Source organism: Mirounga leonina, unplaced genomic scaffold (assembly GCF_011800145.1).
Source record: "Mirounga leonina isolate KUSES-001 unplaced genomic scaffold, KU_Mleo_1.0 Mir_224, whole genome shotgun sequence".
In the NCBI taxonomy this organism is placed as follows: Eukaryota; Metazoa; Chordata; class Mammalia; order Carnivora; family Phocidae; genus Mirounga; species Mirounga leonina.
The window spans coordinates 15,258,445-15,280,665 of NW_023270615.1; the positions used below are offsets into that span (position 1 = coordinate 15,258,445).

A 22,221-nucleotide genomic window follows, 5' to 3' on the forward strand; every position below is an offset into this window, starting at 1 on the left:
ACATATAAACTATAAAACACTGATGAAGGAAAACTATACAACACTGATGAAAGAAATTGAAGATGGCACAAAGAAATGGAAAGACATTCCATGTTCATGGATTGGAAAAACAAATATTGTTAAAATGTTCATACTCCTGAAAGCAATCTACACATTTAGTGTGATCCCTATCAAAATACTACTAGGATTTTTGACAGAGCTAGAACAAACTATCATAAAATTTGTATGGAATCACAAAAGACCCTGAATAGCCTAAGCAATCTTGAAAAAGAAAAGCAAGGCTGGAGGCATCAAAATTCTGGACTTCAAGTTATAATACAAAGCTGTAGCAATCAAAACTGCTGGTACAAAAATAGACACAGATCAATAGAACAGAATGGTACTGGTACTGGTACAAAAATAGGCATAGATCAATGGAATAGAAAACCCAGAAATGCACCCACAACTATATGGTTAATTCATCTTTGGCAAAACAGGAAAGAATTGCCAATGGGAAAAGGACAGTCTCTTCAAGTGGTGTTGGGAAAACTGGACAGCAACATGCAAAAGAAAGAAACTGGATCGCTTTCTTACATCATACACAAAAATAAATTCAAAATTGGTTAAAGACCTAAATGTGAGACCTGAAACCATAAAAATCCTAGAAGAGAACATAGATAGTAACCTCTTGGACATTGACCATAGCAACTTTCTTCTAGATATGTCTCCTGAGGCAAGGGAAATAAAGCAAAAATAAACTGTTGGGACTACATCAAAATAAAAAGCTTCTGCTCAGTGAAGGAAAGAATCGACAAAACTAAAAGGCAGGCTACTGAATGGGAGAAGATATTTGCAAAAGACGTATCCAAAAGGGTTAGAATTCAAAAATATAAAGAACTTACAAAACTCAACAGCCAAAAGCCAAATGATTCAATTTAAAAATGGGCAGAAGACATGAATAGATATTTCTCCAAAGGAGACATCCAGAAGGCCGACAGACACCTGAAAAGATGCTCATCATTCATCATCAGGAAAATGCAAATCAAAACTACTATGAGATAGCACCTCATACCTGACAGAATGGCTAGAATCAACAACACAAAAAGCAAAAGATGTTGGCGAGGATGTGGAGAAAAAGGAACACTCATGTACTTTTGGTCGAATGCAAGCTTGTGCAGTCACTGTGGAATACAGTATGGAGGTTCCTCAAAAAGTTAAAAATCAAATACCCTATGATCCAGCAGTTGCAGTATTGGGTATTTACCCAAGGTATACAAAACCACTAATTCAAAGGGATATATTCACCCGTATGTTTATAGCAGCAATATTTATAATAGCCAAGATATGGAAGCAGCCCAAGTATCCATTGACTGATGAATGAATAAAGAAGATGTGGTATATGTATTCAATAGAATATTATTCAGCCATAAAAAAGAATGAAATTTTGCTATTGGCAACAACTTGGATGGAGCTAGAGAGTATATTGCTAAGTGAAATAAGTCAGAGAAAGAGAAATACCATATTTCACTCATGTGGAATTTTAACAAAACAAACAAAGGAAAAAAAGAGAAGTAAATCAAGAAACACATTCTCAGTTATAAAGAACAAACTTATGGTTACCAGAGGAAAGAAAGGTGGAGGGAATGGGTTAAATAGGTTATGGGGATTAAAGAGTGCACTTGTTATGATGAACAGGGGTATTAGGTGATGTATGAAATTGTTGAATTGCCATATTGTATACCTGAAACTAATAAAGCAGTGTATGTTAACTAATGAATTAAAATTAGAAATTTAAAAAAGTAACAGATGATCTGAATACACCTATATCCATTAAAGAAGTTGAATCAATAATAAATAACCTTCCAACAGAAAGCACCAGGCCCAGATAGGTTCACTGGGGAATTCTACTACATTTAAGAAAGACATTTTAGCAATTCTCTATAATCTCTCTTGAAAAGTAGAAAGAGAGAATACTTCCTAAATCATTCTGTAAGGCCATCATTGCCCTAATACCAAAACCAGACAAAGACATTATGTGACAAGAAAATGAAAGGCCAATATTTTTCATGATCATAGTTGTAAAAATCCTCATCAAAATATTAGCAAATCAAATGCGACAGTGTTTAAAAATAAGAATACACCATGACTGAGTAGTATTTATCGCAAGAATGGAAGGTTGGTTCAAGATTTGAAAATCATTTCATGTAATCCATCACATCAACTGGCTAATCTTCTTAAATGTATTGAGACTTGTTTTGTGGCCTAACATGTGATCTATCCTGGAGAATGTTCTATGTGCTCTTGAAAATAATGTATATTCTGTTGTTTTTGGATGGAATATCCTGTATATATCTGTTAGGTCTATTTGGTCTAATGTGTCTTTTAAAGCCAGTATTTCCTTGTTGATTTTCTGTCCAGATGGTCTATCCATTGGTGTGAGTGGGGTGTTAAAATTCCCTGTTATTGCATTACTGTTAATGTCTCCCTTTATGTTTTGTTAATAATTGATTTATGTATTTATGTGCTCCTATTTTGGGTGCATGGATATTTACAATTGTTATATCTTCTTGTTGGATATTTCTCTTTATCATTATGTAGTGCCCTCCTTTATCTCTTGCTATAGTCTTTCTTTTAGTCTATTTTGTCTGGCATAAGTATTGCTGCCTTGGCTTTTTTGTTTGTTTGTTTTGTTTTGTTTTGTTTTTGTTTTTGGCTTGCATTTGCATGGTACATGCTTTTCCAGCCTTTCACTTTCAGTCTACATGTGTCTTTAGGTCTGAAGTGAGTCTTTTGTATACAGCATATAGATAGGTATTATTTTTTTTATCCATTCCACTACCTTATGTCTTTTTATTGGAGCATTTAGACCTTTTACATTTACTTATTTATTTACTTACTTTATTTATACTTTATTTTATTTTTAAAAAGATTTTATTTTTTAGAGAGAGCGTACACAAGCAGGGGGAGCAGTAGGCAGAGGAAGAGGGAGAAGCAGGCTCCCCAGGGAGCCTGATGCGGGGCTCCATCCCAGGACCCTGGGATCATGACCTGAGCTGAAGTCAGATGCTTAACTTGAGCCACCCAGGCGCCCCTATTTATTTATTTATTTTTAAAGATTTTATTTATTTATTTGAGAGAGAGAGCACGAGGGTGGGGAGGGGCAGAGGGAGAAGCAGACTCCCCACTGAGCAGGGAGCCTGATGCCGGGCTTGATCCCAGGACCCTGGGATCATGACCTGAGTTGAAGGCAGATGCTTAACTGACTGAGTCACACAGGGGCCCCAGACCTTTTACATTTAAAATAATTATTAATAGGTATGTACTAGTTACCAGTATATTACTTGTTGTATTGTGGGTTTTATTTTTTTAAAGATTTAATTTATTTGACAGAGAGAGAGAAAAAGAGCAGAGGTAGCGACAGGAGAGGGAGTGGGAGAATCAGACTCCCCTGTTGTGGTTGTTTTTGTAGTTCTTCATTGTTCCTTTCTTCTTTTCTTGCTTTATTCCCTTGTGATTTGATGATTTTCTTTAATATTATGCTTGGATTCCTTTCTCTTTATTTCTTGTGTACCTATTGTAGGTTTTTGCTCTTTATTTCTTGTGTACCTGTTGTAGGTTTTTGATTTGTGGTTACCATTACGTTCACATAAAATATCTTATGTATATAACATTCTGTTGTGAGTTGATGGTTGCTTAAGTTTGAGCACATTCTAAAAACACAAAATTTTTACTTACCCCTCCACATTTTACATATGTGATGTCATATTTTACATCCTTTTATTTTGTGTATTCCCTTGACTGATTTTTGTAGATATAATTGATTTTGCTACTTTTGTGTTTTAACCTACATACTAGTTTTATAAGTGATTAGTCTATTACCCTTATTATATATTTGCATTTACCTGAGAAACTTCTTCCTTTTGTAATTTTCTTACTTCTAATTATGGCTTTTTTCCCCACTCCTAGAATTCCCTTTAATGATTCTTATAAGACTGATTTTGTGGTGGCAAACTCCTTTAGCTTTTGTTTGTCTGGGAACTACTTATCTTTCCTTTTATTCTGATTGATAATCTACCTGGGTAGAGTATTGTTGTTTGCAGGTTTTTTCCCTTCAGCCCCTTGAATATATCATGTCACTCCCTTCTAGCCTGAAAAGTTTCTGCTGAAAAATCAGCTGATAGCCTTGTTGAGTTTCCCCTTTGTGTAACTGTTTTTTCTTACTGCTTTTAAAATTCTCTATCATTACTTTTTTGCCATTTTAATTACTATAGGTCTTGGTATGGAACTTGATGGATTAATCTGTTAGGGCCTCTGTGCTTCCTGGGTTTGGATTTCTGTTTCTTTCCCCAGATTAGGGAAATTTTCAGCTATTAGATCTTCAAATACATTTTCTGCCCCCTTTTCTCTCTGTTCTCTTTCTGGGAATCTCTGTAATGTGAATGTTATTACACTTGATGACATCACTGAGTTCCCTTAACCTCTTGTCATTTTTAAAAACTCTTGTTTTCCTTTTGCTGTTTAGCTTGGTTGCTTTCCATTACCCTGTGTTCCAAATCATTGATCTGCTCTGCATTCTATAATCTGCTGTTGATTCCCGCTAGTGTGTTTTTTATTTCAATTACTGAATTCTTCATCTCTAACTGGTTCTTTTATATTTTCTACCTCTGTTGAAGTTTTCACTGAGATCATTTATATTTTTCTCAAGTCCAGTGAGTATCTTTATGACCATTACTTTGAATTCTGTATCAGGCATATTGCTTATCTCCATTTCATTTAGCTTTTTTCTGTGATTTTGTCCTATTCTTTCATTTGGGACATATTCCTCTGTCTCCCCAGACTCTGTGTTTGTTTCTATGTATTTAGGGAGGTTAGCTACTTCTCCTGGTCTTGAAAGTAGTGACCTTGTGTAGAAGGAATCCTGTGGTTCCCTGTAGCACAATGCCCCCTAGTCACCAGAACCAGGTGCTCCAGGGGTGTCTTCCATGTGGGCTGCATACACCCTACTGTTGTGCCTGAGCTGCATTTGCCTTCAGTTCAGTTGGCTGCAATGACCTACTTTGCCTGCTGAGTGTGCACTGGACAGGATTTGGTCCCTGTGCTGTTGAGGATCCTGTATGAGGCCTCTGCAAGCTCATAGGTAGTCAGGGTCAGCAGTAAAACTAGCTTTTAATAAAACAATTCCATTTAAAATAGCATCAAAAAGAATGTAATATTTAGGAATAAGCTTAACGAAGGATTCAAAAGATTTGTACAGTGGAAACTACAAAGCATTGCTGAAAGAAATTAAAGAAGACATAAGTAAATGGAAAGACATCCCATATTCATTAGGTTGAAAGACTTACTGTTGTTAAAAGTCAGTACTACCCAAAACAATCTGCAGAGTCTGTGTAATCCCTATCAAAATCTCAATAATTTTTTTTGCAAATAAGAAAAACATATCGTGAGATATATACGAGATCTCAAGGGACCCTGAATAGCCAAAATAATCTTGAAAAAACAACAGAATTGGAGGTCTTGTATTTATTGATTTCAAAACTTAGTGTAAAGCTATAGTAATCAACTAGTGTGGTAGTGGCATTAGGAAAGACATATAGACCAAAGGAATAGAATACTGAGCACAGAAATAAACTCTCACATATATGTTCAAATTATTTTTGACAAGGACACCAAGGCCATTCAATGGGGAAATGACTTTTTTTCCCCAAAAAATTTGTGGATAAAAACTGGATTTCCACATGCTAATAAATGATGTTTGACCCTTACCTTATACTGTCCACAAAAATTAACTCAAATGGATCAAAGACCTAAATGTAAGAGCTGAGACTATAAATCTCTTAGAGGAAAACACAGGATAAAAACTTTATGACATTGGGTTGATTTCCAATAGAATGATTTCTTAGATGTAACACTAAAAGCACCAAAAGCTTTGGATTGATTTCCATTGGAATGATTTCTTAGATGTGACACCAAAACACAGAAACAAAATAAAAATGGGTAAATTTAATTACATCAAACTTAAAATCCTTTATGCATCAAAAGACTATCAAGAGGGGCGCCTGGGTGGCTCAGCTGGTTAGGTGACTGCCTTCCGCTCAGGTCATGATCCTGGAGTCCAGGATCCCTCTGGCCCTCCCCCTTCTCGTGCTCTCTCTCTCATTCTCTCTCTCAAATAAATAAATAAAATCTTTAAAAAAAAAGACTATCAAGAGAGTGAAAAGGCTACTCACTGGAATGGGAAAAATATTTTCTAATTACACATCAGAAAAGGTGTAACTTCTAGAATATATAAAGAAGTCTCCTGCAACTCAACAACACAAAAACAAATAAGCAAATTAAAATAGGTGAATGACTTGAATAGACATTTCTCCAAAGAAGATGGCCAATAAGCACATGAAAAGATGCTCACTATCACTGGTGATTAGGTAAATGCAAATCAAAAGCACAATGAGATCCTATTTCACATTCATTAGAGTGGCTGTTATTCCAAAAGGAAAATAACAAGGATTTGCAAGGATGTAGAGAAATTGAAAAACTTGTGCACTGCTATTGGGAATGTAAAATGGTATAGCCTCTGTGGAATTCAGTATGATGGTTCCTCAAAAAGTTAAAAATAGAATGAGCATATGATCCAGTAATTCCCCTCCTAGGTATGTACTCAAAAGAATTTAAAGCAGGGACTCAAACAGGTATTTGTACACTCATGTTCATAAGCAGAATTATTCACAAAAGCCAAAAGGTAGAAATAACCCAAATGACCATTAATGGATGAGTGGATAAAGAAAATATGGTATATACAATGAAACATTATTATACCATAAAAAGGAATGAACCTCTGATACATGCTACAACATGGGTGAACTTTAAAAACATTATAGTAAGTGAAATAAGCCAGACACAGAAGGACAAATATTATATAATTCCACTTATATGAGGTATCTGGAATAGCCAGTTTCATAGAGACAGAGACTAGAGTAGTGGTTACCAGGGACTCACAGTGATGGAATGGGGAGTCTTGTTTAATGAGTACACAGGTTCAGTGTGAGATAATGAAAAAGTTCTAGACATGGATAGTAGTGATGATTGTACAACAGTGTGAATGCACTTAATGCCAATAAAATGTACACTTAAAAATGGCTAAAATGGTAAATTTTATGGTATTTGTATTTTACCATAAAAAATGCAAAACTATAAAACTCCTAGAATATAATATAGCAGAAAATCTAAGTGATGTGGGTTTGCCATGATCTTTTATTTTTATTAAAAATTTTATTTATTTAATTACAGTATAATTAATGTACAGTGTTATATTAGTTTTAGGTGTACACTACAGTGATTCAACAATTCTGTAAATTACTCACTGCTCATCGAGTTAAGTGTACTCTTTAGTCTTTAATCCCCATCACCTATTTCCCCCACCCCTCCAACCACCTCTCCTCTGGTAACCATCAGTTTGTTCTTTATAGTTAAAAGTCTGGTGTTTTTTTTTTGTTTGTTTGTCTCTTTTTTCTTCATTTGTTTTGTTTTTCATTTGATTTAATTTCATTTTTCATTTGATTTGTGAGTGAATCATCAGTGACCTTTTAGATATAATACTAAAACATTCACGAAAGTAAAAGTTGGTACATTGGACTTTATTAAAACATGAGCCTTCTTTATGAAAGACACTCATTGGAAGTGAAACAACAAGCTATACATGTATAAACACTTTTCTGATAAATGACTGGTATCCAAAGTATATAAGAACTCTTAAAATTCAACAGTAAGAAAACAGACTGATTAAGACATTAGCAAAAGGTATGAACAGACATTTCCACCAAATAAGATATAATGGATATGAAAAGATGCTCAATATCATATATCATTAGGGAATTGCAAATTAAAACAATGAGATACTGTTGCATACCTATTAGAGTGGCCAAAATCTAGAACACTGACAATATCAAATGCTGGTGAGGATACACAGTAAGTAGCAGGACCTCTAATTCATTGCTGGTGGGAATGCAAAATGGGACAGACACTTTGGGGAACAGTTTATCAGTTTTTTTCAAAAGTACATATTCTTAGCATATGATCTAGTATACCCAAAGGAGTTGTAAACTTATGTCCACACAAAAACCTGCACACAGATATTTATAGCATCTTTATTCATAATTGCCAAATCTTGGATGTAACCAAAATGTCCTTCAATAGGTGAATGGATAAACTGTGATATATCTATACAATGGAATGTTACTCATTGCTATCAAGAAAGGGCTATTGAGCCCTGAAAAGACATGGAGGAATCTTAAAGGTGTATTACTAAGTAAAAGAAGATAATCTGAAAAGGCTGTATACTGTGATAACTGTATGAGTTTCTAGAAAGGCAAAACAGTGGAGAAAGTAGAAAGATTAGTGGTTGGTTGCCAGGGACATGAGGGGAGGAAGGGATGAATAGATGTAGCACAAGGGATTTTTAGGGCAAGGAAACTATTGGGTATGATGCTGAAAGGATGGGTACATGTTATACAGATTTGTCAAAACCCTAGAATGTACAACACCAAGTGTGAACCATAATGTAGACTGTGGGCTTTGCTTGATAATGATATGTGACTGGTGGTTCATCAGTCATAATAAATATCCTACATATAACAAATGTACAAATGGTAGGTGATAGGGTGATAAAAAGTCAGTTAATTAAAAAAAAAAACGCAGAATGTACAACACAAAGGATGAAACCTAACAAACTGTAGACTTTCATAATAATAAATAATAATTATAATAATATGTCTTTATTGGTTCATCAGGTAATGCAACTGAACCACACTAATGCAAGATGTTAATAATAGAAACTTTTTGTGAGCAAGAGGGTAGAGGAGAACTCTCTGTACTTTTTGCTATATTTTTCTGTAAACTGAAAGCTGCTTTGTATTTGCTTTGGTACCACATATACCAAAATTGGAATGAAAACTGCTTTAAAAATTGTCAATTCATTAAAAATATAAATAAATGTTTTCAGTCAAAAGAAACAAAGATGGGCACCTGGGTGGCTCAGTTGGTTAAGCAACTGCCTTCGGCTCAGGTTATGATCCTGGAGTCCTGGGATCGAGTCCCGCATTGGGCTCCCTGCTCAGCAGGGAGTCTGCTTCTCCCTCTGACCCTCCCCCCTTTCATGCTCGCTCTACCTCATTCTCTCTCTCAAATATATAAATAAAATCTTAAAAAAAAATTAAAAAAGAAACAAAGATACTTTTTTAAAGAGAAAAAATAAATGTGCCCATGCGTATAGCTGCTAAGTGCTGGAATGCAGTTCCTACCCATGTCTATTGGATTCCAAAGACTCCTTTCTTTTTCCCGTGATATTCCTTGGATCCAACTCCAGTTGGAGTTAATTTTTTTTTAATTCAATTAGCCAATGTATAGTACATCATTATGGAGTTAATCTTAATAGTGAAGGCTAATGAAGATTAATGTCTTGTACCTACAGTCATTGTAGGTACAAGAGCAGCAAGCATGAGTGAAGGTATAGGTTGATTACTTCAGTCTTCTTTCTAGACCCTTCTCTCTTGCTTATCTCAACTCTCTAGGCTATAAGTGAGTCTAGAAATGATTTCCCAAGTATCTTGCTGGCAGCAGGGTCCATGTGTCACAGTTATGGCCAGTATAACATAAGCACACATGTGGAGATTTCTGGCAAAGCCTTTGCTTTTCTGATCCAGACACTAAACCTTCTTCTGTTCCTTTCTTTTCCTGCCTAAAGTGCACACTCAGATCCAGAGGTGCAGCAGCCGTCTTGGGACCATGAGGTGAGAGGCATAAGGAGGAAGACCCATATACTAAGCATAGCTGACTGGAAATGTGTGAGGAGCCTGCTTGCATCATTCAGGGTTGGATATTTAGTCCATAGGCTTCTTTGAAGCCACCATTGTAGGGCTTTGTTATTTACAGAGAACACAATCCTAATTGATACACATATACAAAGAGTAAATCTTTTTATATGAGAAATAAGCATACAAACATCTCTTAACCACTGTATTTTGGACTAAAATTTCACTTAGACCTCTTTTAGTTAAAAATATTTCTTATTTTTTAAAAAGGGTGAAATGAGTGTTATTTCTGCACACGTTGTAGGAAATTAGTTTCTCGTGAGAATTTTAGGAGGACTTTGGTAACATGAGAATTAGATATCTTAAAGATGTTAACTGATTATTTGAGTGTGTATGGTTAACCATAGATTGTACCACTTAAAATGTGGTCATATCATCAGAGGTAGTGAATGCAGATTCTGGGACCAGGAACCCCACCTCGGGGGCTTTTTTGGAGGTGCATAAGAGGGATATGAGTTAGGGCAGGGTCTGGGGAGATGCCTTATATGTCTGGGAATGCCTCTTCATTCTGTTGGGGCTAAAATTCCTGGGTACTGCCCTTGTTCTCCTTTGTTGGACTTTGCATTTCAGATAGCGCTCTTTCTGGCTTTGTCCAAGTGACTTATGGCCTGTGAGGTTCTGCAGCCACCTATGAAGTTTTACAATGTAGCCTTGGTTAGTACTTAATAAACCTTAGAAGACTCATTATGATTAACCATTATGGAGATTTGAAATTGGGGAGAATATTTAAAATTCTGTTTATAGATATTTGATAGAGATTAACTTGCTATTTAAGTTTTCTGTAAATGCTGCCTAGAAATGTAGGTGTATATAAGTCAAAGGAACTGGCTAAATACTAAGATACTTGTTAATTTACTTTTCTCACAAGTTTTCATATCATTTCACAGTTATTTTGTTATAGAAATGGTTTGTAAATTCTCAAATAGTAAACATAAAGTTTGTTCCCTTGCTAAATCAGTTCTTCTGTAATATATGACACTCAGTTGTATATTCTCTTTTATATATCTTTTCATTTTTCTCCTTAAAAAAACATAATTTACTTTTAGTGTCTTAGATGGTAGAATTAGAAGAACCCTAGTTTGAAAAATACTTGAGTTTATATGTCCCCAACTCAGTTAAATGGATTTAATGTTCAATCTGATTATTTGCAATTAATAGTTCAATAAGACACAAAAATCTTTTAAAATCTATTAGAAAAGTCCAAGTTTTGTGACTCTTTATATATCCGATCTGAATTAATATCAATAAAAACATTTTGGTCCATTCTGTGTACCTGGTGTTAGGCATTGTGTACGTTATTTTTTTATTTTTATCTCTTGCTATTAATGTGTTTAATATTAAGTAGTGAGATAACATTTGGGCATTAGGTCTGGAGGAAAAAGAGTGGGTGACAGATTATAATTTATCAAATACAAATTTTAAAAATAGGCTTATCCTTTCTCACTAGTGCAAAGCAAAATGTTTTACTAAGCCATCAAAAATTTTTTTGAGTTATTGTGTGTGGTTAAGATGATAAAGATTATGTCACTTTAAGTTAACAGCATTAAAAAAGCAGTAACACTTATACCATTAATAAAAAAGGCAAAATATTTTTTGGAATAAAAAGTATTATTAGCAGAAACTATAATAATGCAAGGAATATTTTGTTACACACCAAATGAAAAGCCCAAACACTAAATGATGATTTCTCATATTTTAATAATCAGTGGGGTGACAGAGCCATCAGTGAATGTGTCATGAAGAATCATGGGAACAGTAGATGAAATACACAATACTTTCATCTCAGCATAGTATAGCAAGCTCTTGTCTGCTACAACCTATATGACAACACTTCTCACGTAAGTTTACATAGGGCTGTCTCTTTTTTCGGGAATGTTTATCTAAGCCTGAGTTTTCTAATTCTGAAAGACTTTTCTCTTCAGCTTCATATTGTCCACTAAAAACAATTTTCTTCAATTCTTCCAAGTTAAGATTTGAACTTTCCAGTGCAAGTTGTAGCTCTTGTAATGATGGCTGCCTCGCAGACAGTGTTGCCTTCAGCTCCTGTGACAAATTAGGAATGTATTCCAACATTGTATTTAAGGTTTTTGTATTGATGATGGAGGATGGCTCGACTTCTAAATGGGGAGGGGAGAGAGGGAAAAATACTCAAGTCAAGGAATATCAGGAAAACAAAATTTTGCATAGAAGTAAAGGAAAGCATTGTCTTTTTTTTTTTTTTTAAGGTTTTATTCATTTATTTGAGAGAGAATGAGCTAGAGAGAGCATGAGAGGGGGGAGGGTCAGAGGGAGAAGCAGACTCCCTGGCTGAGCAGGGAGCCCAATGCGGGACTCGATCCCGGGACTCCAGGATCATGACCTGAGCCGAAGGCAGTTGCTTAACCAACTGAGCCACCCAGGCGCCTGGAAAGCATTGTCTTAATAGAATTAGTATCAAAACAGAATCAACAAGTATCCTAATTAAACAACTTAGAGTATTATAGTTGGGTGGCTTAAATTACTACAGCATCACCAAGATTCTGCTTTATTCCACAGACCTTCTGTCATCTTTCTTCATGTCCCCTTAATGCTTTCATCATAGCAGTTTTGACTCTCCCTGATTTCTGAAGTCATCTTGGTCATTGAAAACACTCAGTTTGATGACAGATGAATTTTTCTTACCTCGGTAATTTTCTTCTATTACTAACTTCTGAGTTGTTATTGCAATCCTATCAAATATTCCATGGTGGCAAATTACTGCTTCAGGATAAAGTTAAAGTCAGAATTTTCAAATGCTCTGATCTAAACGTCAGGAGATAACCAGTCTCTGATGTCCCTCACACATCTATTTAACAATTCCTTTTTCCCAGAGTATTTACTTCAAATAAAACAATACTCTAGTACTTTATCTTTCCTCCTAATGCTTTCTCATTCACGTTCTAAACTGACAGATGAGAATTTTTTTAAATTTTATTTTATTATGTTGTTAGTCACCATACAGTACATCATTAGTTTTTGATGCAGTGATCCACGATTCATTGATTTCATATAACACCCAGTGCTCCATGCAGTACATGCCCTCCTTAATACCCATCACCGGGCTAACCCATCCCCCCACCCCTCTCCCCTCTAAAACCCTCAGTTTGTTTCTCAGAGTCCATAGTCTCTCATGGTTCATCTCTCCCTCCGATTTCCCCATCATTTTTCCCTTCCTTCTCCTAATGTCCTCCATGCTATTCCTTATGTTCCACAAATAAATGAAATCATATAATTGACTTTCTCTGCTTGACTTATTTCACTTAGCATAATCTCCTCCAGTCCCATTCATGTTGATGTAAAAGTTGGGTATTCATCCTTTCTGATGGCTGAGTAATATTCCATTGTATATATGGACCTCTTCTTTATCCATTCATCTGTTGAAGGGCATCTTGGCTCTTTCCACAGTTTGGCTATTGAGGACATTGCTGCTATGAACATTGGGATGCATATGGCCCTTCTTTTCCCTACATCTGTGTCTTTGGGGTAAATACCCAGTAGTACAATTGCTGGGTCATAGGGTAGCTCTATTTTTAGTTTTCTGAGGCACCTCCACACTGTTTTCCAAAGTGGTTGTACCAACTTGCATTCCCATCAACAGTGTAAGAAGATTCCCCTTTCTCCACAACCTCTCCAACATTTGTTGTTTCTTGCCTTGTCAATTTTTGCCATTCTAACTGGTGTAAGGTGGTATGTCAGTGTGGTTTTGATTTGAATTTCCCTGCTGGCTAATGATGATGAACATTTTTTCATGTGTCTTTTAGCCATTTGTATGTTTTCTTTGGAGAAGTGTCTGTTCATGTCTTCTGCCCATTTTTTGACTTGATTATTTGTTTTTTGGGTGGTGAGTTTGAGAAGTTCTTTATAGATCTTGGATACCAGCCCTTTATCTGTAGTGTCATTTGCAAATATCTTCTCCCATTTTGTGGGTTGCCTCTTTGTTTTGTTGACTTTCTTCTGCTGTGCAGAAGCTTTTTATCTTGATGAAGTCCCAAAAGTTCATTTTTGCTTTTGTTTCAGTTGCCTTTGAAGATGTATCTTGAAAGAATTTGCTGTGGCCGATGTCAAAGAGGTTACTCTCTATGTTCTCCTCTAGGATTTTGATGGATTCCTGTCTCACATTGAGGTCTTTCATCCATTTTGAGTTTATCTTTGTTTTTGGTGTTAGAGAATGGTCAAGTTTCATTCTTCTCCATGTGTCTGTCCAATTTTCCCAGCACCATTTATTGAAGAGACTGTCTTTTTTCCATTGCATGTTTTTTCCTGCTTTGTCAAAGATTATTGACCATAGAGTTAAGGGTCCATATCTGGGCTCTCTGTTCTGTTCCATTGGTCTATATGTCTGTTTTTGTGCCAGTACCATGCTGTCTTGGTGATCACAGCTTTGTAATATAGCTTGAAATCGGGCAACGTGATGCCCCCAGCTTTGTTTTTCTTTTTCAACATTTCCTTGGCGATTCGGGGTCTTTTCTGATTCCATACAAATTTTAGGATTGTTTGTTCCAGCACTTTGAAAAATGTCATTGGAATTTTGATTGGGATGGCACTGAAGGTATAGATTGCTCTGTGTAGCCTAGACATTTTAACGATGTTTATTCTTCTGATCCATGAGCATGGACTGTTTTTCCATCTTTTTGTGTCGTCTTCAATTTCTTTCATGAGTGTTCTGTAGTTCCTAGAGTATAGATCCTTTCCTCTTTGGTTAGGTTTATTCTGAGGGTTTTTGGTTTTTGGTTTTTGGTGCTATTGTAAATGGAATTGTTTCTCTAATATCTCTTTCTACAGTTGCATTGTTATTGTATAAGAAAGCAACTGGGGGCACCTGGGTGGCTCAGTTGGTTAAGTGACTGCCTTCAGCTTGGGTCATGATCCTGGAGTCCGGGAATCGAATCCCACATTGGGCTCCTTGCTCAGTGGGGAGTCTGCTTCTCCCTCTGACCCTTCCCCCTCTTATGCTCTCTCTCTCTCTCAAATAAATAAATAAAAATCTTTTAAAAAATTAAAAAAAAAGAAAGCAACAGATTTCTGTGCATTGATTTTGTATCCTGCCACATTACTGAATTGCTGTATGAGTTCTGGTAATTTGGGGTGGAGTCTTTTGGGTTTTCCACATAAAGTATCATGTCATCTGCGAAAAGAGAGAGTTTGACTTCTTCTTTGCCAATTTGAATACCTTTTATTTTTGTTGTCTGATTGCTGTTGCTAGGACTTCTAGTACTATGTTGAATCTCTTCCCCCAACTGCCCTTAAGATGGTTTCCTTGGTTCTTAGATATTTGAGTTTTACTCTTACATGCCAGGGTGTTGGCCTGTTTTCCTTGATCTTGGGAGGGGTCCTCTCTGCCTCTAGGACTCGAATGTTTGTTTCATTCCCCAGATTAGGGAAGTTCTCAGCTACAATTTGCTCAAATATATCTTTTTTTTTTTTAATTTTTTTTTAAAGATTTTATTTTATTTATTTATTTGAGACAGAGAATGAGAGAGAGAGAGCACATGAGAGGGGGGAGGGTCAGAGGGAGAAGCAGGCTCCCTGCCGAGCAGGGAGCCCGATGCGGGACTCGATCCCGGGACTCCAGGATCATGACCTGAGCCGAAGGCAGTCGCTTAACCAACTGAGCCACCCAGGCGCCCCTCAAATATATCTTCTAGTCCTCTCTCTCTCTCTCCACCCCCTCAGGGATTCCAGTAATTCTGACATTGGAACATTTCACAGTGTCACTTATTTCCCTGATTCTATTTTCATGGATTCTTAGTTGTTTTTCCCTGGCCTCCTCTTTTCCCTTTTTATCTATTAATTGGTCTTCAAGGTCACTAATTCGTTCTTCTGCCTCACTTACCCTAGCTGTTAGATTATCTAGATTAGATTGGATCTTATTGATAGCATTTTTAAGTTCTGCCAATTCAGCTTTCATTTCTGCCCTTAGAGACTCTATGTTGCCATTAACTGATTTCTCCATTCTAGCTATTGTCTTCACAATTGCTAGCCTGAATTCCATCTCTGACATCTTGGTTATATCTGAATCCATTTGTAAATCTATGGCATAAGTCATAATTTCTGAGTCTTTCCTATTTTGGGGGTTCCTCCTCCTAGTCATTCTGTTGAGGGGTGGTTGAGGGAATGTATAGAGTCCAAATTATTGACCACAACCCAAGCAAGATGCACCTGTTTTCTAGGGACCTTAGGGTTGCTGGCCTCTTGTTTTCCCTTGTCTTCTGGGGGAGGGGCCTGCTGTGCTGTTACTCAGGCAACCCTGTTTGGGCAGAGTTGCCCTGCCCCCTGTGGCGGGGGATGGGCTCAGTGAAAACCAGTTTTTTGGGGCTTTTGTTCTCTGGCATTTTCCCTGGTGGCTTTCCACGTCTCTTCTAAGAGTCAGAGTAGAAGAGACCGTTTCCAACTCTCTGCCTGTTCACAGTCTGAGCAGAGAGATCACAGTCTGTTCTTCAGTGAGCTCTCCAGGCCACACTATCTCTGTTTCTGTCTGTGCTGCTATAAGCTACAGCGTCCTGGGTTGTGCGCCCCTCAGCAGGGCTCCCAGTCCTCGCCTCCGGGTCAGGGCACATCTCTGCCCTTTGTGCTTCTAAAACCACCAGCTGCCCCCAGTTCGCACACACAACCCTGCCACTCTGGGTTTCCATCTTGGGGGCTGCCCTAAAGTCCTTTCCCCGCTGCTACCGGTCTGTGAGCCTGTGCCCCGTCTCCAGTGGGGTAGGCTATCGCTCACTGGCGGTGTAGGATCCCCACGGCCAGGCTCCCTCCCCCTGCCGTTTATCCTCTGATATCTACCAGTGGAATCACGGCTCCGTGCTTCATACCTTGAAACCAACTGCCTGCGATATTCTGTTTGTAGAGATCCAGATTTATCTTCTTCTATCTCAGGCTGATTTCGTGGGTGTTCAGAGTGGTCTGGTAGATATCCAGCTCAATTCCAGGGACCGGTTGGAATAGGGTCCCCTACTCCTCCGCCATCTTTTTTTGACAGATGAGAATTTATACCATTTTTGGTATAAATTTGCATTTTCCTTCAGTAAGATAGCCTAAGTTTAATTTACTCTCTTCATAAAATTCCCCCTGCTCTAATTTAAATCTTCTATAGTTGGGGCCTTACTGAATGCAGAGAAAAGCTAATAGTAACTTTCCATGTACTTAAAGCCAATTAATTAATTAGGCAAAACAACTGTAGTTTCTGTTGTGTTTATTCATAGCTGTGTTTTTTGGCATTCTTTTTCCATCTGTGGATGGACATATAAGGTGTTTTGGCATCTTGGCTATTGTGAATAGTGCTGCAATGAATGTGGGAGTGGCAATATCTCTTCAAGATCCTGATTTCATTTATTTTATTTTATTTATTTTTTTTTTTTTTAAAGATTTTATTTATTTATTTGACAGAGACACAGCGAGAGAGGGAACACAAGCAGGGGGAGTGGGAGAGGGAGAAGCAGGCTTCCTGTGGAGCAGGGAGCCTGATGTGGGGCTCGATCCAGGACCCTGGGATCATGACCTGAGCCGAAGGCAGACGCTTAACGACTGAGCCACCCAGGCGCCCCCTGATTTCATTTATTTTAGATGAATATGCAGAAGTGGGATTGCTAGATCATATGGTAATTCTGTTTTTTTTTTGAGGTATCTCCATCGTGTTTCCCATAGTGCTGCATCATTTTGCTTTGCCTTCCCACGAACAGTATACAAGGGTTCCAGTTTTTCCACATCCTGAACAATACTTGTCTTTTTTTTTAGGGGGGAGGGGCAAAGGGAGAGGGAGGGAATCTCAAGCAGACTCCAAGGCCAGCACGGAGGCTGATCTCACAACCCTGAGACCGTGACTGGAGCCAAAATCAAGAGTGGGACACAACTGATTGAGCCACCCATGTGCCTGTCTTTTTTTTTTTTGGTTAATAGTTATCCTGACAGTTGTGAAATGATACCTTTGTGGTTTTGATTTCCATTTCCCTGATGATTAATGATATAGAGCTTCTTTTCTTATACCTGTTGGCCATTGTATGTCTTCTATGCAAAAATGTCTATTCAAGTCTTCAGACCATTTTTTAATTGGGTTATTACCTTTTTTGCTATTGAGTTGTAGGAGTTCCTTATATAGGTTGGAAATTAAACCCTTAGCAGATACATGATTTGCAAATGTTTTCTCCTGTTCCATAGGCTGTCTTTTCACTCTGATTATTTCCTTTGCTCTGCAGAAGCTTTTTAGTTTGATGTAGTTCCACTTTTCTACTTTTGCTTTTGTTGCTTGTGTTGCACTCTTTTATTAAAAGTGTTTTTTAAACTTATTTTGAAACATTTTGCAATCAACAACTTTACCTTCTTAAGTCTAAATAAAAGATATTCTAATCAACCTGAAATCATATAAGCAATCTCTTAACCACTGTATTTTGAACTAAAATTTCACTACGATAGACCTCTTTTAGTTAAAAATATCTCTTTTTTTTTTTAAAGATTTATTTATTTATTTATTTGAGAGAGAATGAGAGAGAGAGCACATGAGAGGGGGGAGGGTCAGAGGGAGAAGCAGGCTCCCTGCTGAGCAGGGAGCCCGATGTGGGACTCGATCCAGGGACTCCAGGATCATGACCTGAGCCGAAGGCAGTCGCTTAACCAACTGAGCCACCCAGGCGCCCTCTGTCTTATTTTTTAAAAGGGGTGCAATGGGTGTTATTTCTGCACGTTATAGGAAAAAATGGTTAGTTAACAATTTGATAATATGAAAACAAAAACTAACAATAGAGGTTTTAAACTCATGAATAACAAATTATTGACATATACTTCCAAAAGATTCTTAACTAGTAATTTAGACATTTTTCTTGATCTTCACTTGCAGGAAATATTATGTTAGGTCATTTCTAATTAAGTTGTATACTGGGGGGTGCCTGGGTGGCTCAGTTGGTTAAGCGACTGCCTTCGGCTCAGGTCATGATCCCAGGGTGCTGGGATCGAGTCCCGCATCGGGCTCCCTGCTCAGCAGGGAGTCTGCTTCTCCCTCTGACCTTCCCCCCTCTCATGCTCTCTCTCTATCTCATTCTCTCTCAAATAAATAAATAAAATCTTAAATAAATAAATTGTGTACTGAGTAGCAATTAAGAGAGTTCTTTGAAAATAGTTTAAATCACAGTACTCCTACAGAAATAGGAATTTGGCTAAATAGCTATATATAAATCTTCTCAGAAAATCATTTTTAAGCAACAATTTGGAAACAACCTAAATGTCTACTAAGAATGGCTAAATATATATGGTAGATTTATGATATAGAATACTATAAAGTTTTAAATTATGTTTTTGGAGAATAACAATGTGAGAAACTGCTCACACTATAATATTAAGTGAAAGTCAGGAGGTATACATACATATTTCCAAATGCTTTTATTTTTTTTTCTTTAAAGATTTTATTTTTAAGTAATCTCTGCAACCAAGGTGGGGCTGAAACATACAACCCTGAGATCAAGAATCACATGCTCTACCCATTGAGCCAGCCAGGTGCCCCTACATATCTCATTAACATTGCTTGCCAATTCCTCATTTAATATAGATATTTTTATTTCCTCATTAAATTCACATATTTTTTCAAAGTCTTTAATATCGCTGAGTGTTCTTCATTTTTCTTATATTTATGTATCTGTTTCAATCTTTAATATGAGCATATATTATTTATTCAGAAAAAGTGAATTGGCACAGGAAACACAATGCAATCTGGTCATCCCTACTTTGAATCAGTAAATCCCTAAACTTTGTAGTACTTTTCTAATAATAATATATAAGAATTCTGTAAGAACTTGCATTAAATAAATTGGTCTCTGAGCAACAGTGTAGAAAAGTAAAGTGAATAGCTTTATAATCATGCTTTAAATCCCATAAAAGAGAAGCAAATGTTGGTTAGTATGCACAATAATTTTATATGAGGGTCACTTGTATACAGGATAGATAGGCTATAAAATATAGTTGTGATTTATCATAAATTGCATATATGTTGTGAAACATAAAACACTAAGTTATTTATAATTGAGCTTGCCTTTTCTGAATTTAGTATGACCCATTCACTGCTTAGAATAGTGTGTCTGTGAAAGTTTGCATTGCTACTTAACCTTAGCTTCCAGTTTATCTTTATAGTTTATTACTATAGAAGTTCTTTTTGTTTTTTAAACCGTTCCAGATTTGAGCTGTACTCAATTCTGGGGTCTTGCTTTTAAAGAAAATCTGCTCCAGCTTCTAAATGCTTGAAGCATCAATCAGCTTTTCAGCCGAAAACTTCCCTCAGGCGAACTTCCCTTGACTTTAGGTCCCCTTCAGTTTCTCCTGTAGATTATTAGGCCCTTTTCTTTATTTTCAATACCTTCCTTATCTCACAAATGAACTTCAAGGTCCAGTGCAAAGACTAGGCCAGGCTCTCCCCTTTGGTGAAGTTTACAAATAAAAATAAAATTAAAAGAGGAAATTTTCGGGCGCCTGGGTGGCTCACTTGTTAAGCGTCTGCCTTTGGCTCAGGTCATGATCCCAGGGTCCTGGGATTGAGTCCCACATCGGGCTTCCCGCTCTGCAGGAAGCCTGCTTCTCCCTCTCCCACTCCCCCTGCTTGTGTTCCTGATCTCGCTATGTCTCTCTCTGTTAAATAAATAAAATCTTTAAAAAAAAAAAAAAGAGGAAATTTTTGATGGTGTGGACCACAGCCCAGCCTTTTCACAAAGGAGTAGAATCGTTAATAAGCCCTTTCGTGTCTCCCACTCCAGGACCCTCTCAGGAGTCTCCAAGTTCTGCCCCAGGCCCTTTGGCACTCAAACCAGGGCACACTTGACTGCCTCCAGAGCTCTCAAGTCAAGATGCTCTGTCCAGTTGCCCCAGCCCCCAGCACGCCCTCTCTATGGCCCGCGGACTTGACTCTGGGGTCCAACTGGAATGGGTCCCACCTCCAATGGGTCTTTGGGCAACCAACATCCTCTGTGGCTCCCCTCTCCCCATCTGGATCATCCAGATTTCCAGGAGGTGAAGGGCTCCAAGTGCCTCTCAGGAGAGGCCTTTGTTCTCGCTGCTTTCCCTCCCTCTGGTGAGATCCCCGGTGAGACTGTACTAGAAAAGCAAATTACAAGGGAAAACTTCAAACTTTTAGGCATCAGCAGCCTCAGAGTCAGGGCTAAGCACGGGAAGCCCGTGCAGTCTGGAGCCAGGGAGTGCAGGTGCCATTCTAAGTGGTCAGTGGCCTGCCAACAGCCAATAATAGGAAATACGGAGCGGTGGGGGCAGGGGTGCTCACCTGCAAGTGGTTCAGATGCCTGCCGAGGTTCCCGCGCTTTCTGGAGAGCCTTTCCCCCCCAGGAGACCGAGCCACAGATCTGGATATGTAGGCGGACTAACTCGCGTCTGCATGCCTTAATTATATCGTCACCCTGAGCGGGGATCCCTCTGGGAAGTTGGCTCAGTAGCAGCCATAACCTTACCAGGTGGGACAAGTACAGGAGTGGCATCTTGGACCACATCGCTTCTGCTCTGGGTGTTTTTCCTCTAGGACTGCAGCCACTGTCGCCCACCGGTCTCTGCCTGTGTTCCAATCCTGGACTTCAGGCTGCTGTCCTGGCCAGATTTCACCAAGCTTTTATAGCCCTTGGGCGACCACTTAGACCTGAGTCAATTATCCAAGCTCCACCCCTTTCTCCACCCACCTCCTTGGAATTCTCCCCCCCGCCCCCCCCCCCACCTTTCACTCTTAACAACTTTCTTCCGTTTGCCCATCTTTCTGTTCTTGGACCCTTTACATTGTATATTTTTTTTCTTTTCTTACCCTTAAACTATTTTGCATACTTAAATAAAGTTAGTCAATATTTGAAGTTTTCCTTTATTATAAAGTTAGGCATGGTCCTTACACTAAATTATATCAAGAAAAATAAAATTGAAATCACCCATATTATCTCACAATTCAGTTTTCCATCATGAACATTTGTTGCATAACCTAATCTAAATAAGTTAATTAGTATAATGTCTGGTATATCAATCCATAAAGATATAATGAATGAATGGATAAATTAACAAGAGAGAGAGAACTGATGACTGGGGGGTGCCTGGGTGGCTCAGTTGGTTAAGGTCATGACTTTTATCTAAATCCTGGTAAAAATATTAAAATTCTCAATGCATCACTTTGATCTTGTATAATACCTTAAGTTACAGAGCACTTCTCTACTGACTTTCCTTTGACTTTTCTGGGAGATTGATTGTAACCAGTTACTTGAGTATCTTAATTTTAGATTGTATTGTTTCTATATCCCTAGAGACTGGAGAGAACACACACACACACACACACACACACCCCCCCCCCCCCCCCCAAAAAAAAGATCCCGCAATTCTAGAAAGAATGTTCTGGTAATACAGTCTA

General features: G+C 37.8%; 2 protein-coding genes across 2 annotated transcripts in view; both read right to left on the reverse strand.

Moving 5' to 3' along the window:
• The window catches only part of INSL6 (insulin like 6), a 44,774-nt gene extending 41,158 nt beyond the window's left edge, over window positions 1-3,616 (reverse strand). The window contains 1 exon segment of the mRNA XM_035028972.1: window positions 3,586-3,616. Coding sequence (XP_034884863.1) covers window positions 3,586-3,616 — 31 coding nt within the window.
• Window positions 3,617-11,624: 8,008 nt separating this feature from the next.
• On the reverse strand, window positions 11,625-21,384 carry RLN1 (relaxin 1). Its single transcript, XM_035028991.1, has 2 exons — window positions 21,109-21,384; window positions 11,625-11,959 (listed from the first exon to the last, which is right to left on the reverse strand). The coding sequence occupies exons 1-2, from the start codon at window positions 21,329-21,331 to the stop codon at window positions 11,625-11,627; spliced, it is 558 nt and encodes a 185-aa protein (XP_034884882.1). The 5' UTR covers window positions 21,332-21,384.
• Between the last annotated feature and the right edge of the window lie 837 nt (window positions 21,385-22,221).

What these genes read in the sequence shown, in the direction of transcription:
- RLN1 (XM_035028991.1), bottom strand. Translation starts at nt 21,331, where the DNA reads ATGTGGTCCAAGATGCCACTCCTGTACTTGTCCCACCTGGTAAGGTTA. An exon ending in GGCATCTGAACCACTTGCAG is followed by an intron (nt 11,960 to 21,108) that starts GTGAGCACCCCT and finishes CTCCCCATTTAG; the next exon opens with AAGTCGAGCCATCCTCCATC.